The following is a 15,669-nucleotide window of genomic DNA, read 5'->3' as shown; positions in this document are numbered from 1 at the left end:
GATTTTTTAAATCTTTCTTTTTCCACTCTCATTTCTTAGTCATCACACAGCTCAAACAAAAGCTTGAGAAGCTACAGGACAGCAAATTTCCAGAATGTTTTAGAGTTCCATATGACCCTGGACTGAAAGCAGGAGCACTTGTGGTAAATATAATTCCTTCTCTGATAGCAAAGTCTGATAAACGAGTGTCAAAAGGATTAGAACCAAGATAGGGCCACTGAGAAACAAGGAGTAAATCCCGATATATGCAACAGTACAAAGCATATTTTTTGATCCCCCAAAGTTTAATAGAATGAAAATTGAGCAAAACATCCATGAGGGCTCAGTGTAATCTTGAATGGGAGTTGGCAAGAAATAAACAAATGACCTCGTTGAGTTTCTGCTATGAAATTAGAGAAATGCATGGCTGGCTGGAAACCTCAAAAAGAGCACAGCTGTTTACAGGTTGAGAAGCAGCGTATGACCTGTTGAATCAGATATTCTTTGAGTGAAAAATATCTGAAAGTGAAATCAATTCCATGTTGTACACCTAAGTGATTTTTAAATACTTTACGTTTCATTATATTTCTTTGAATTAAAAAAATTTGAGTAGAGTCTGGTAGGAAGGTTTAAAAGGAATCAAGGAGCACTTCTACCCCCCCTACTGCTTCTACACTCTCCCCAGTGCAATTTGAGGACATTCTGCAGTCATCTTTCAACTGTTGGCCTCATAGTGGTGAGACCAAGGAACGAAAGTTGCTGTGATAGATCCTGCAATAATGAAGATCCCTTACTCTGAGCAAAGGGGAAATAACATAAATGGCTACAACACATAGACCAATCCCTAGCCATGTTGTAAACATTTTTCTAGTCATTTTAAAAAAATCTCAGAAATTCCTATGAGGGAGAGCTGAACAGCTGTCAGGCCTCCTTTCACTTTGAAGCCCAAGAGTCAGGAGGCATGGAGAGGCAAAAGTTCCTGCAGATGGCTGCCTGCAAGACCCATAGAGGTGCAGGCTTAAAAGAAGAATAATTTTATTGTGGCTTTACATATACCACAGCTGAGCCAATGATTGATGCAGAGTTCTTACACGCAAGTGTCCTAAGACAAAAAAGTTGATATATAGCAGCAGATGGGGTTGATCCCAGGGAGATTAATTTCAAAATCTGTGTTTAACATCTTTAATTTCATTCACTTTGAGGGTGGATGTACCGTCTTAGCCTTTAATCCTTAGACATCAGTTCTGGTTGCAACAGATGTGTAAGTGTTTCTCTTTTCTTGCAGATAGAAAAATGTAAAGTTATGGCATCCAAGAAAAAACCGCTTTGGCTAGAATTCAAATGTGCAGATCCAACATCTCTGTCCAGTGAAACCATTGGCATCATCTTCAAACACGGCGATGACCTGAGACAGGATATGCTCATTTTACAGGTAATACGTATGTAACACACTGATGAAAGCCAGAGAGATGTGGGAACCACTAAAGAACCACTTTAGTTATGAAAAGAGGAAATAAACAGAAGCGTCTTAAGTGGCTGCTAATAAATACAGATGTTAGTGTGGCTAGAGTATGTTCGGATTCTCCTGAATGACATTCTTACTAATAGCAGTCCTCTTTTTCATGTCCTTTATTAAAAAGGACTATCTGTGCAGAAGCCTACCAGTTGATGCATGCTGGATTTTTTTGCCTGTTTAGCTAAAGTTCAAACTCTTATTCCAGATTCCCTAACTTCTTAAAGTATTTTTAAATTACAGTGATGCTTGAGCAAGTATATATTTTTTCTAGCTGATTTCCAGAACAATCCCAGCAATGTTGCTGAAATAATATTGTCTCCTGATATACAATCCTCCTTTCTAATCCACCAGGGATAGAGATAGTTTTTTTTTTCCTGGACTATTCCAATATTTCTATGAAAGCTTGCTACTTGGTTTTTGTACTGTGTATTGGGATGAAATTGCTGCCACTATCCATCAAGATTGAGAGCCAATTTGGTGTAGTGGTTAAAGCACCAGGCTAGAAACTGGGAGGTGGTGAAGTCTAGTCCCGCTTGAGGCATGAAGCCTTGGGCCAGTCACCCTCTCTCAGTCCTAGGGAGCAGGCAATGGCCAACCACTTCCAAAATCTTGCCAAGAAAACTGCAGGGACTTGTCCAGGCAGTTGCCCAGAATCAACACTGACTCGAAGGCACCAAAACCAAAAAAACCCCATCAAGATTAGGTATGTCCTCTGCCATTAGAACTTCCACCCACTGACTAACACAGATTAGAATTGATGTGTCCAGATGTTTAGGTTAATTGTGCAAAGGACACTTCATCTCTTCTTGTGGCACTCAACAAATCTTTATTTGATCCCCAGAGATGAAGGTGATGGAAACAAGCATAGAAGACAGGATGTTCATGCATTTTACTTACCTGGAGCTTTTCTTTTTGAATTCTGCTGCATGTTTCTTAATAAGCTATTTCAGTTATTTGTCTTGTCAGGATTGTTCTGCAGAATTTATATAGCATAATTCAGAGCCCAGGGCCCTACAGATCAGTGTTTCTCAACCTCAGCAACTTTCAGATTGGTGCACTTGGCTGGCTGGGGGATTCTGGGAGCTGAAGTCCACAGATCTTAAAGTTGCTCAGGTTGAGAAACACTGCTCCCGATGTTTGGACTATGACCAACTAAATTCCTGATTATTGGCATGCTAGTTGAGGCTGACATTTAGGTTCCTGCCTGCTGAAACAACTTTTATTTTGTGCGGCCTATTTTGTAGCTCTACGCTGTAGGTTTTATTTAGTAAGTTTTGCTTAGTCTGGGTTGCTGTCTTGTAATAAAGAACTTGATCTGAATTTGATTTGAAATAACTTACTTATCTCAGATGAATATTTATAAGATAAAAAAAACAAACAAACCCCTTGATGCTGTTTGTCTTTCATTCCTATTAGATACTTCGAATAATGGCATCGATATGGGAAGAAGAATCCCTGGATTTATGTTTATTGCCCTATGGCTGTATTTCTACGGGAAATAAAATAGGTAGTGTATTTGCCCAAACCAGGACTTTTAAAAATCACAGAACCTGCAGGAGTTAAAATCCTTTTGGTGTTGGGATGAATTCCTGTCTTATTATACTGCAGTCTTCCCTGGCTTTTTTATCTCTGGAATATTTTCTCTCAAGAAACTTCACTGAATGTTCTTAGAAATAGGTGGGTTTCTTTTCATCCTCAGAGTACCCCAGAGATTTTGGATCTGTGGGTTGCATACTAGTTCAGACTCACACTGACAGCCATCTCACACAAGATGTCCTTCCTGTACGGAGCTCCCTTCATTTACATAAGTAAATATAAATAATGGCACATGAAATTTGTCACAATGAATCTGACAGTTTCTAATTTGACTTGAATGTCACACTTGGCAGTATTGAGTTAAAAAAATGACCTTGGTGACTGATTAGATTATTTCCAGTTGCTCTGCAGAGATTAAATCCTTTTATCAGTTGGTACCTCGATTTCTTTTTCCATTTCGGTGTAACTGGGGTTGTGCAAATATGGGGACATACTGACTGCTGCTCATGAGGTGATTGATGAACTGTGACATGTTCCTATCTCTCCCTCCTTGTTCAGGCTTGTTTTGTTTAAGAGGAGGTGGAGGGATGTCTGTCATAGCGGTAGTCTAAGAATCTTGTCACAGACAACATATTTATTATTTATTTTGTATTCTCAAGGCAGGTTATCTAATGCTCCCTCCTATTTTCCCAGCAAGAACAACTCTGTGAGCTGGGTTGGGCTGAAAGAGAGTGGGTGGCCCAAAGTCACCTAGACAGCTTCTCCCCCCTGAGGGAGGATGTCAGCACTTAGAGGTAGTCTAGACAAGAAGCACCTACCATGAGTACCAACGTTACCTTTATTATAAGGTTACAGTAATAGGAGCTTGCAAGTCTGAAAGTACCCCTCCTGTACCTCACTTTTACTCTCCTGAAAACTAGGGAGGGCCCCTTCTGAGACACTTTCTCCACCCCCACCCCTCCTTTGGACTCAGATTTTGTTTATCAGACTATTATTTAGGCTGCGGCTCTTCCTCCGGTCTCCCAAGGTCATTCCTGTTGGAATTATCAGGGGTCAATTCAGCATTGTCTCATAAGCATAAGGGGGTCTCTCTAGTAAACACATATCTATTGTGCTTGTGGGATGTCACATCGGTCACCTGATTTCTACTTCCTCCTCCTCCTCCTCGGGCTTGGGGATTAACAGTCTCCATTACCCTTCTGGCAAGCATGCAAGCAGGAGCTGCTGCAGGATGCAGCTCTTACACTTTAGAAAGTGTCTACAAAGAACCAGTGATGATTAAGTGCTTTCTACCAGGAACCTACCTGTATCCAGATCTACTGAATAAAAGTAAGCTATCTCTATTTTTTCTTCATCTAACTACAGTGTGAAGACTGAATTTATTTCTGAACATAATTAAGCTTAATGTGCAAGTTCTCTTTTGGTTCACACTTCTACTCTGCAAGATTGCTGTTAGCTGCTTTATTATAAAACTAATAAAGTTTTATTAACCTTTAAAAACTCCATCAATTCCCACATACCATTACAGAGGACTAGAACTCACAGTCTCTCAATTTCTAGTCCAGCACCACACTGACTCTCATATGACCTATGAGCAGCCATCGAATCACAAATTAAGACTTTCCTCTCTCCTTCCTTATCACCATGCTAAATATACCCCAGATCTCCTCCAGAGGGACTGTAATGGTAAGTGGGAATGACCTTGGGAGACAGGGCAACGAGATGCATCCAAAGGAATGGTCAGATAAAAGGCAACGTAGCCCACAGCAGGAACGTGGGCAGAGCAAGAGGCTCAGAACAGAACCTAGTTTTTTAGGCTGTAAAGGGGATGGGGGCAGGGAGAGATGTACTTTCAGACTTGCAAGATTCTGTTAATGTAACCTTACAGTAAAGTAGAATTAGCTCATCTGGTCGTGTTTCCCATCTGGTCTACCTAGTAAGGCTGACAGGGACCACAAGTCTCTCTGTAGCTGTAGAGGGAATAGGGAATGTTCTTGAAGGACAGAAGGAAAAGGTGCTACCAAGGCAATGGTCAGATAAGCGGGGCTTGAGCCCATTGCAAGAAACTAATTTGAGAAAACATCTCAGACACACCCCATTCTAATTCACACAAAATTCAGGTGGGGGGGGGGGAAAGCACATTCATACTTTCAAGGTTCCATTACTACAGTTGTTACAATAAAAGTAGTCCTGACCTATATGGCATCTTAGTCTGGTCTACCTTATAGAACTGAAAGTAGCAGATCTGGAGGAGCAGAAGAAGAGAAAGAAATTGTGTGGTTCTGCCACATCGAATGATACTATTGGTTCATGCCCTGCTTTTTTTGTTAAAAACAGGAATGATTGAAATTGTAAAGGATGCTAATACAATTGCCAAAATCCAGCAAAGCACAGTTGGAAACACTGGGGCATTTAAAGATGAAATACTAAATCAGTGGCTTAAGGAGAAGTGTGTAATTGAAGATAAGGTAAGCATTCCTGGTTTGAAAAACAGTATTATTTCTTTGTAGGCCACTATGGGCTTTATCATCTTAGTGGTACTTTTTAAATGTTTTAATATTCTTACACTTTTCATGCAGTTCATTCCAACAGGAGAAGTTATGAAACTTTTAAAATCTACTGTGAGCAGGAATATAGAAGAATGGCACCCCAAAATTCACTTCACTTCACTTCATCTGCTAGCATTTGTTGTTCCTCAATCAAAAAAGCACAACAGAAAGTTCAAAAAAAGTTATACCACTAAAAGTTGTGTGCAGTGACAGCTACTTATTCTTTTAGACAAAGAGCTTACATCAGAAAAATCTGCATTTAAAAACCTGGGATCATGGAAGTATATTACTGAAGATTGAAAGTCAAATATTTTTAATTAAAAAAGGCTTTGTTGGCCATTTATGTTATGTTAGTAAATTAGGAGAAGATGCAGAGAAAGTCTTTATGTGTTTAGAGATATAATGAATATAACAGTTACGAAACTGTGATGTTAAAAACGTTGCTTAAAAAATTCTTTAGGGGGAAAAACAGACTGTAATACTGCAGGAGTTTTAGCAATTTGCACATGTCTAGCAAACCTTTCACGAACTGTCCTTCTGTTAAGTAGGTTGTATCTCAGGATCCTTCTTTTAAGGCTGAGAGCTGTCCTGCAACTGATATGGGATATCCCTTTTCTCTGTATGTTGCTATACATTAAATAAGACAATTAGCTGGGACTCGAACAGAAAAGCCACGGGATGGATAGGAACATTCACTTAAGAGAGAGAGATCATATATGTGAGTTTTCTCTGTGTATATATAGCATACATACAGTATCTGTATGTTTCAGTGCCCTGCATTTGTTTCAGATCAGTGTTTTTTTTAAAAGTTTACTTTCATTGTGCCTTGTGAGTTGATGAACACGTCCCATTTTCTTTTCTTCAGTAAATTCTCTGTCTTGTCTGAACATTTGTAAAACAATCACAACCACAGAGACACAAGAATGTGAAGGTCATTGAGCTGGCAACACCAACCTGATGGGAAGTGTAATAATGACTGAAAAGCAACAATTTTGATTATATTGATTTGGGGTATACTGCAGTTTGGCACAAAGCTGATAACCTGAACCATTTTCTTAACAGTTTCAGGCAGCAGTGGAGCGATTTGTATATTCTTGTGCAGGTTATTGTGTGGCAACCTTTGTACTTGGGATAGGAGACAGGCATAATGACAACATTATGATCACAGGATCAGGTGAGTTTTGATGTTGTGGACTTTGATGAGTGACAGCAGTTTCAGTGGCATTTGGATATTGGGCTATGTCTTAATTAGATTGTTGTTTTAATGTGAATTTTTATTTTATTGTCTGTTGCTTACCATTCATTTGCAAGTAACGAAGCAGTGATTTATGGTTCATAGTTATTCTTTCCCTATGGAAGAATTGTTAGTGATTGGGAAGTGTAAAATGATTATTGAGAGAAAAGGATCATTAAATGATAAATAACCAGTTTTCTGTTTGATGCAATGTACTCCTTTCACTCTGGTATTTTTCACGAACCCTTACATTTCCCAAAATATCAGCACTGAACAACTATTAATTTGGAGCACTACAGAAGTTCAAATCAATAAGTAACAGAGAGTAGGTATAAAACAGTAATCTTAACTAAAAGAAGATTTAAAGATAAAATGTTTCACTTAAACTATGAGTAGTTTTGGCTAATAAAAAAGTCAGTCACTAGGAGTTAGTGCTAGGAGTAAGCCATGTCTAGCAGACCATGATCAAGCAGGTTCATCTGTGTTTAGTTACTGTGTGCCTTATTTTACCTGAGTTTTGCAGAACCTAATGTAATGTCACATGTTATTTTAGGGCCAGTGTTTGATAGCAGGAAATGTACACATTGTAGGCTGGTAAATTCTGTAATATTATCAGAAGCAGAATAGTTTTCCCTGTAAAATTAACAGTAGAGGAGGACATTGAAAATAGATGTTACCTGTCCTGCCTTGCAGGGGTCACTGGAGATTACCTACAACTGGCTTTAGTCTTGTTGAAGACAAACCATTGAAATTCTGCAAATGCATTTTTAAATTCTTCACCAGAAAGAAAATAACTGTCTGTTTAGAGAGCAACCATTGTGATATCCAGCCTTGAAGCTCTTTCCAAGGTTGCATTAATGTGCTTCCCTCCAGGTCCTAAGGCAGCACGATATTAGATAGAGAGTATTCCTTATTCCCTATTTTGCCTCAGCCATTCAGGCCTATGGCTGGGGCTATCTTTATACATTTCATGTGGGAAAACTTAAGGATAATGATTGATGGGTTTTCTGCTGGGAGAGAAGAACCATCATCAGTCGCTCTTAAGGGAGCAGGCAAGTTTTGACAAATGTACATCCTACATGCTCTGATGGGGGGGATGGTGGTTCTGCCCCCTGAAGCAGGCAGCTGACACACCCTGGATAAAGCTATGCTAGAATCTTTGTGCTTCTTGACTGATGAAATCAGCCCCAGAAATAACTGATTTGCAATACAGAATTGTTCCTTGGTCCTCAGCTGACACTGGATTCACAGGTAGTGACCATGGGGAGAAGCCCCTTTGCACAATCACATCAGGAAGGCATCCATTCCTGAACTGGTTGGATTTGGTGATGATTATTTATGCCTTGGTTACATTCTGACTTGACTTCTGCAGTGTGCTGTACATGGTGCTACCCTGAAACATCTCCAGAAGTTGCTGTTATCGCAAGTAGCAGCTCGACTGCTAGCTAGTGCAAGATACAGGGAATATTTCACCCTTGACCTGAAAGATCTGCACTGGTTGCCACTACTTATTGGGCATCTTTTAAGGTGTTTATGTTGAGTTTTAAAGCCTTTAATGACATAGAGCTTATCTGAAGAACTGCCTTTCCCATCAGGAAGTTGTCCATTTTTGCAATATTGGCAGGAGCAATTCTTTTGAAGATATCTCCATTACAGAGGCTCATTTTAATATCTATTTTTAAACACTTATGATTGGTTTCTATTTTAATTTGTTTTCACAGTTTATTAAAATATTTAAAGGAACAGAAAAAATAGCTACATCAAAGAATTAAAAAAAGATAGGAGGGAGGCATGGTGGATAAAGAATAAAATATCAGTACCTCAACTAAGAGTTTGCAATTACCATCATGTTTGAAATGTGTTCATTCATTCATTCATTTGATACATAGAACTAAGTTTTTTGTGTCACCTTAAGAAATAACTAGAAATCTTTATAAAACTTTACACATGATATCACTACTATTTGTAATCATTTAAATGGAAAAGAAATAGAAAGGAGAAGGAGAAGGAAAAACAATTTTAAAAGAAAGAAAATAAGAGAAAAATCAATAAAAACAAAATTAGGAAACTACATTTAAATTTTAAATTCCTTTCCATTGTACCTGACTGATTATTGAATCAACATATTTATAAACATGAAAATTCTTTCTAATTATTTTCTTTATATCAATTAGTTCCCCCTTAAAATCATATTCTAAGTATTCTAAGAATTTGCCATGTTGTATGACATGAAATATAAGGGGACCATTTTTGCTTATTTAGTCAAACTTTGGTTCTAAATGTATACTGTTAATTTTGACATCGTTGCGTATCCCCCAAGTTGGTTTCCTCCATTTAAAATTTTGTTGGCTGCTTTGAGAGCTTGCTGGAACAGGACAGTGGGGTGGAGATCGAACAAATAAGGCGAGTGAAGAGAAGGTGGCAAGAATACAGTCATTTGATTATAGAAAAGCAGATTTTGACAAAATTGGAGACCTCCGTCCATAGAAAGATACAATAAAGGTACAGATGGAAGGCCCAAGAGAGCTTTTTGAAACAAGTCATCCTAGGAGCCTTGTTGACTTGCTTTTAATTGCCCAGCATAATATTGATTTTTTCTTCCCAAGGTAATCTCTTTCATATTGACTTTGGCCATATTCTTGGAAATTACAAAAGCTTCCTTGGAATTAATAAGGAAAGAGTTCCTTTTGTGTTAACACCAGATTTTCTTTTTGTCATGGGGACATCTGGAAAGAAAACAAGTCTGCGTTTTCAGAATTTTCAGGTAATTTGGCAATGAAATAAACCTCTGTGATGTAACATAGATTTAAAAAGTTGTAATCGTTCTCATCCATTGTTGTAAAAAAAAGTTTGAAGGAGATAAGTTGTTTTTGGAGGCTCCTTTTCATAAGCACTAGACTGGTTCTTTTTGAGTTTTAAAAATGAATGATGGGGTATCTCCCTGCAGCAAAATTACCACTTGAAATATACAGGAACTGAGTATTATTGCAAAACCGACACTGCATCCTTTCTGGTGCTCCTGTAGGATTATTTTGTATATCTTGGACAAATAAAAGCATAAATATAAGAGGCAATATAAGCAAGTATTGCACAAATCCATATCTTTCAGCTTCCTTTGGCTTCTACAGTAAGTAGCACCTGAAGGTAATTCTTCCTGTGCTAAATAAAACATATCTGTGTTGTGTGAAATACAGAATGCAAACTTTCCTTTTCTGTTTCCTTTGTCATCTTAGAGCCATATATTGTTTCAGAAACCTTGGGAGTTTCCTTCGCTATTTTCTTCAGTTGCAATAATTGCTCTTCAAGTAATTCATTTTGTCAGTAGAGTGATCTGGTCATGCCTCGTAGTAATTTGTGGCTCTTTTAACCATGATTTATTGAATAAAATGCAAATAGCTGGGTCTGCAGAACATACACAGGGGCAGGCAACTTTTTTCAGTGGGGCAAATTTAATTATAAAAAGAAAAGACAGCTCCTAGCTATAGGAATCATGTCTGGTGCTGTGTTACTCCAATGGGGAGGAAGTTTTGGCAAGTCTTTCTGTATTGAAATGGTTGGAGGGAGCCATGAGAGATTTACAGCGTGTCAAGCTTCAGTTAATGTCTGCATTTTGTCCTTTAAAAGCAGCTAAAAATCGCCTCCCATTTTTGCTGTTTTGTACTGAATTTCTGAAGGGTTACCTGGGATTGCTCTGGCAATTGCAAATAGGTGGACATATCTTGTCTGCCTGTTTGCTAAGCCCAAAACAACGATCTGGTTTACATTGGGTAAAATTATAGCTTACACTATGAGTGAACCCAGTTGCTGTTCCAACTAATCTGAATCTTCTCAAAAGCTTATCATGAATTGCTCAATCAAAACCTTTCATGAACAAACTGCTGTCTTGAGTCCTTTGTCAGAAAAACTCAGTGTAAAATGTCAGTGATGGAAAGGAGTTAGATCTGTGGTTTCTCAAATAGGTCAGTGCAGTGCATTTCCTTCAAGTACACAGAACAATAATTTTCAAGGGTATTGTGATCAGTCCAACAGGATTTATCGCATTTTCCTGGGTAGTCAACAAAGTAAAAATAGTGGTTGCATTGATGCAATTGAAGCATGATGCACATAAAACCAGGCAGAACTTTGATCCCATCGTTGCAGCTGCCATCTTGACTTCATGGATCAAACTCTGTGGACACCTCTGTTGGATTCTTTTTTCTATGCTTCAGATTCTCACCACGTGTTCTAAGAATCTGGTGCAGGGTGGATCATCATTCCAGATCTGTAAGACCAATTAGTGTCATAAGTTCTTCCTTAGGACCACAATTCAGGCTGAGATTAGAAACTGAAAAAGACCATGCAAAGCCAGTGCTAATTTCAAATGGAAGATGTTTTAGGTGTAATTTTGGTATTCAACTAGAATGAAGAAAGTGTTTCACTAGACTGTTTTGATTATTCCATAGGATATTTGTGTGCGGGCTTACCTTGCTCTTCGGAAGCACACAGACCTTCTCATCATCCTCTTTTCTATGATGCTAATGACGGGGATGCCCCAGCTGACTAGCAAAGAAGATATTGAATATATCCGTGATGCACTGACGGTTGGAAAACATGAAGACGATGCTAAGAAGTATTTTCTAGACCAGATAGAAGTTTGTCGGGATAAAGGCTGGACTGTGCAGTTCAACTGGTTCCTACATCTTGTGCTTGGAATTAAACAAGGAGTTGAGAAGCATTCCGCCTAAGGATGGCATTACAGTATATAAACCCTTTGCAGGTGGATTTGTTGGTTGTTACCTGGAATTGCTTCCAAGAACATGTTCCCTCTCCAGAACACCCCTTTCTTTATTAAAATCTGGATTTTGTTCATAGCACTAAGCTAGCATTGGCAAACATGTGGCTGAAGTGCTTCCCTTTCCTCCTCCCCAATCCAGACTCCTGCTTCCCACAGATGTTTAATAAACTAAAACTATAATTTATAGGTAGCATTGAAAATGCAAAATCTTTTTTTCGTTTCAGCTTATTTTATGGTTTTCTCCTTAGGCCATTTAATTCTTTTAGGGCTGTTTGTACACATTTATACACCCAAAGTTCTATTTTTAACTCTTTTTCCTGCTTGCATAATGTTATAGTAGCAAGATTCTCTAGCCTCTTTAATTATTTAAGGGAAGCAAGCTTTGGCCATGACATTCCAAGTCAATAACTCTAATGTTGTGATTGGTGTTATGCACAAACTGCAGTTAGTTAATCAGGCTCCCTGGAAGCAAGAATGCTGGAATTATACTCTTGAATGGCCAGTCATGGACCATTCCTTTGGTGTATCAGGGATAGACAACCACAGTTATGGTTGGGTGATATGATAAATTGCTAATGTGGAAATTCTTACAGAGTGGTTCATTGAATCCTTTTGGAGATGCAGGAGCCAACCTGCATCTGGAGAAGAAAATCCTAAATTGAAAAGGCCACCACTACCTGATCCCTCTTAGGTGATGTATGTGGGTTTTTTTGTTATTCAGTCATTCAGAGGGGCAATAACCCTCACCAGTGGAGCCTAGATGGTGCTTCCTGCTCTCCCCCTTGAGGAAAAGGCAAGGAAGGGCCCCCTCCCATCCTTCGTTCTGTAAGACCAGAGAAGTATCTTCTGGGAAAGACTTTTTCCCTCCTAAACTTTGCAAAGCTTACTAGATTTTGAATTTACATACTTTTCGTCTTGAACGGTAGTACTTTCCATTGACTGGTGAAATTATCTCATTATGCTGATGGCGTAGTAACTGCGGTGGAAACTTTAAAAGGTTTTACTATAGTGGTAGTTGGACCCTAGAAGAAATACCATCCAAGAGTTCCTTCTTTTACCAGATGTTTAAAAAGTCAAAGGTTATTTTTTCCTCAGGAACATTTTAAAACATTTTAATACTAGGCCCATAATCCCTTGAGCAATGAGAGGCACATCTGGCACTTAGCCTTGTATATCAGTGTATATTTTTAATTTTCAACCTTCTTGCTGTATCAAACAGCCTTTTACATTCTCCTGATATTCAAAGTGCTCTGTCAGGCCATTTAAAAATTAATGTTTGAAAAATAAACATACTCAAAGATCCATTAGATCTGCAGACTGTTTACATGCTCTCTGGATTGTGGGCCAAATCAAGGAAACTTACATATCCATGGCAGTATGGTGCTTTGGCTCTTTTTATGTTTTATATTTTAAAAATAGAGGTATTTATTTTTTAAAATGGGGCACTTTCCTCTCTTTACCTACATTCATCCTGATAATCCAGGATGACTACTGAATATGTGAACATCTTTGCACAGAGAATCTATATAGTTATAACTAAATTTCTAATGTGCACTCTTGATAGTATAAATTTGTCTAACTTGAATTCTAATAATAATTATACCCTGTGTGTGCATGTGTTTCTCCAAAACGTAGTTGAATTATATTTATTTATATGTGTCATATAACATATCCTCTCATTAATGGCTTGGAGGGAGATGGGTGGTGATAAAATTTGACAAATAAATAAAATAATATGTCACACAATAAATTCAAGCTTTTTAAAAACAAAAAAAGCAATAACATTTTTCTGAAAAACCTGCAGGTGTAACCTACTATTGTTTGGACAAAGGTAAGAATTGAGAAGATTGCTGTGTACTGTAAAGGCTTTTTTAATTTCCCCATTTCCTTAATCAGGGAATCTGTAACTGTTTAGATATTCTTCAAGTACAATTCCCATCATCCCTAACCACTGTCCGTTCTGCTATTGATAGGAGCTGAATCCAAAACGGTTGCATTGTTCTCCTATAAGCAGTTCTACATTAGAAAACCTAGTTTACTGAACCTTTTACATTTTCCAACAATAGCCTTTTAAATATGCAGTTGTTTGTACTGTATCTGTTTTGCAAGTAAAAAAAAATAAGTTTTATATGTTCTTAATAAAGAATATTCATATAGATATACTTTAATTATTCCATAATTTTTCTGTGCTGTGTTTTTGACAAAAACTATCTGGCTGGTGCTGTCCTCACAGCTTTGATGTGGGACAAGGTAAGGAAAGTGATTGGTCGACTCTGCTTCATTTGCCCTCCCACCAATGCTCACTAATTGGCAGGAAAAACATCCACCGATCACTCTTCTTAACGTGGGATGGGCCATGGACGTTGGCTGGTCATTGCCTAGAGTTTGCTTGGTTTTGTGTAAGAGCTCTGCATGGGTGCATTCAAGGCAGCCAACTAACAGCTGATAGTTAAGCTTCTAGAATAGTGCTAGCAGGAAACTGAGGCACACCCGGGCATCACTGCAAAGGCATCTTCTGTAAATCTAAGAGAGATTTCAAGATCCTTCATTTCAAGATCTCCATCTTGGAGATGGAAGAAGTTATTTGGGACTTTTGTGGGGCGGTAAGTTTTAAAGGAAAAATCACTATTCTGTAGTTCAAGCAGGTCTGAAACTTGCTCTGTGTTGAACTGAAATTAATTGACATTCAGAAAGGAGGGAAGAAATTATTAATATTAGTATTATTTCCCAGCTGAGAACTTTTGCTGTTTCTTTTTAAGAGAGATCTTTCAAAAAAGTGGTGAATCCGTGCTTCTAAGGAGTCTGCATAATTCACCACTGGCTTGGAAAACTGGGCATCATGCAGCACATGTTTCTGCAAAAGCCAGATGTTTGGCCTCTCCATTACCTCAAGACAAAATGGCCAAGGACAGGGAGAGGCTCTTGGACTGGACAGAAGTTTGGGTGTCTGCAGCAGCATCAGCCACTGGGCAAATCCCAACCTTCGGTCATGTCCTCAACAATGTTGTCAGTGAGAAATTGAACAAAGCTCACATGATAAGACTTCGTATAGGGATAAGAGGAACACACTATTTTAAAAATAGAACAGGTAAAGAGAAATTTAGGCTGTGTCTTACACTGTTCTTTAAAAACCATTAGTGAGGCATCTTTGTGCTGAAGTTAGAATAAGCAAGTGAACTCTGCTTAACAGTACAGAGCTCATGGTTTCTTTCATAAATAAGGGAGTTTTTAATATAGAACACATGCATTTTAAAGTATTTTCATGAGCATCACAAGCAATCTGAATGTGCTGTTTAAATGTCTTGTCAGGCCTATATATTTTACTTTAAAACTGCTTCCTTTCTACATCCTGCATAAACAATATTTGCACATGCAAACACATAACCTCTCTTGTGGGGAGATGGGTGGTGGCAACATTTGATAAATAAAAAATAACAAAATACTTGAATTGCCATACAACATATGTTCCTAGTAAATGCCAATGAGACAGTGAGCTAACTTACAGGTACACAAAAGATCTAGCACTTCTGGGATAATACAGAAAATTCCCAAGCAGTTGTTTTTTCCTCTTGGTTTATTATCATTTAGAGTCGTCGTGAGAGAAGAACTGTTTCCTTATAAGTAATTCTATGTTGTAGGATTGTCAACAATCATCCTATACTGCCTGACCAGTAAAATTATCATAAATAAATGACATATAGACATTAGAATTTCCTTTGCTGTTTTGCTTTTGATGTCACTAAAAGTGGCATCAAAATCCCCATTCTCAAGTTATAGCACCTTTTAGAGTTGCCTCACACTGTTGTGTCAAAATCATTGTAATGAGGACAGGCTTTATAACACTTCAGTGATGGCTTGGTAATGCAATGAAGATACTGTAAGTTGCTATGCCAAAGAGGTTCATAAAACTGGAAAGGAGAGGAAGAGAAGGATTATTACATCCATTAATATTTATTATTACATCCATATTATGGATTGACAATCAGACAAAATGAAGCCAGTTCATGTAGTTTACACCTACATAATGGCCCCCAGTGGTGCTGAACTATTACTCTAGCCCAGGGTTTCCCAACCAGGGTTC

At 38.2% G+C, this 15,669-nt stretch overlaps 1 protein-coding gene across 2 annotated transcripts in view; it reads left to right on the top strand.

Annotated features, from left to right (window-relative positions):
- PIK3CG (phosphatidylinositol-4,5-bisphosphate 3-kinase catalytic subunit gamma) overlaps window positions 1-13,750 on the top strand; it is a 32,616-nt gene extending 18,866 nt beyond the window's left edge. For both annotated transcript variants that reach the window (XM_063308001.1, XM_063307999.1), the window contains exons 5-11: window positions 40-143; window positions 1,265-1,411; window positions 2,912-3,002; window positions 5,369-5,499; window positions 6,643-6,754; window positions 9,421-9,578; window positions 11,257-13,750. In XM_063308001.1, coding sequence (XP_063164071.1) covers window positions 40-143; window positions 1,265-1,411; window positions 2,912-3,002; window positions 5,369-5,499; window positions 6,643-6,754; window positions 9,421-9,578; window positions 11,257-11,538 — 1,025 coding nt within the window. In that variant the 3' untranslated portion in view covers window positions 11,539-13,750. The remainder of the gene's footprint in view (window positions 1-39; window positions 144-1,264; window positions 1,412-2,911; window positions 3,003-5,368; window positions 5,500-6,642; window positions 6,755-9,420; window positions 9,579-11,256) is intronic.
- Window positions 13,751-15,669: the final 1,919 nt, after the last annotated feature.

Source organism: Candoia aspera, chromosome 7, assembly GCF_035149785.1.
Source record: "Candoia aspera isolate rCanAsp1 chromosome 7, rCanAsp1.hap2, whole genome shotgun sequence".
Classification (NCBI taxonomy): Eukaryota; Metazoa; Chordata; class Lepidosauria; order Squamata; family Boidae; genus Candoia; species Candoia aspera.
This window is presented reverse-complemented; position numbering and strand designations above follow the sequence as displayed.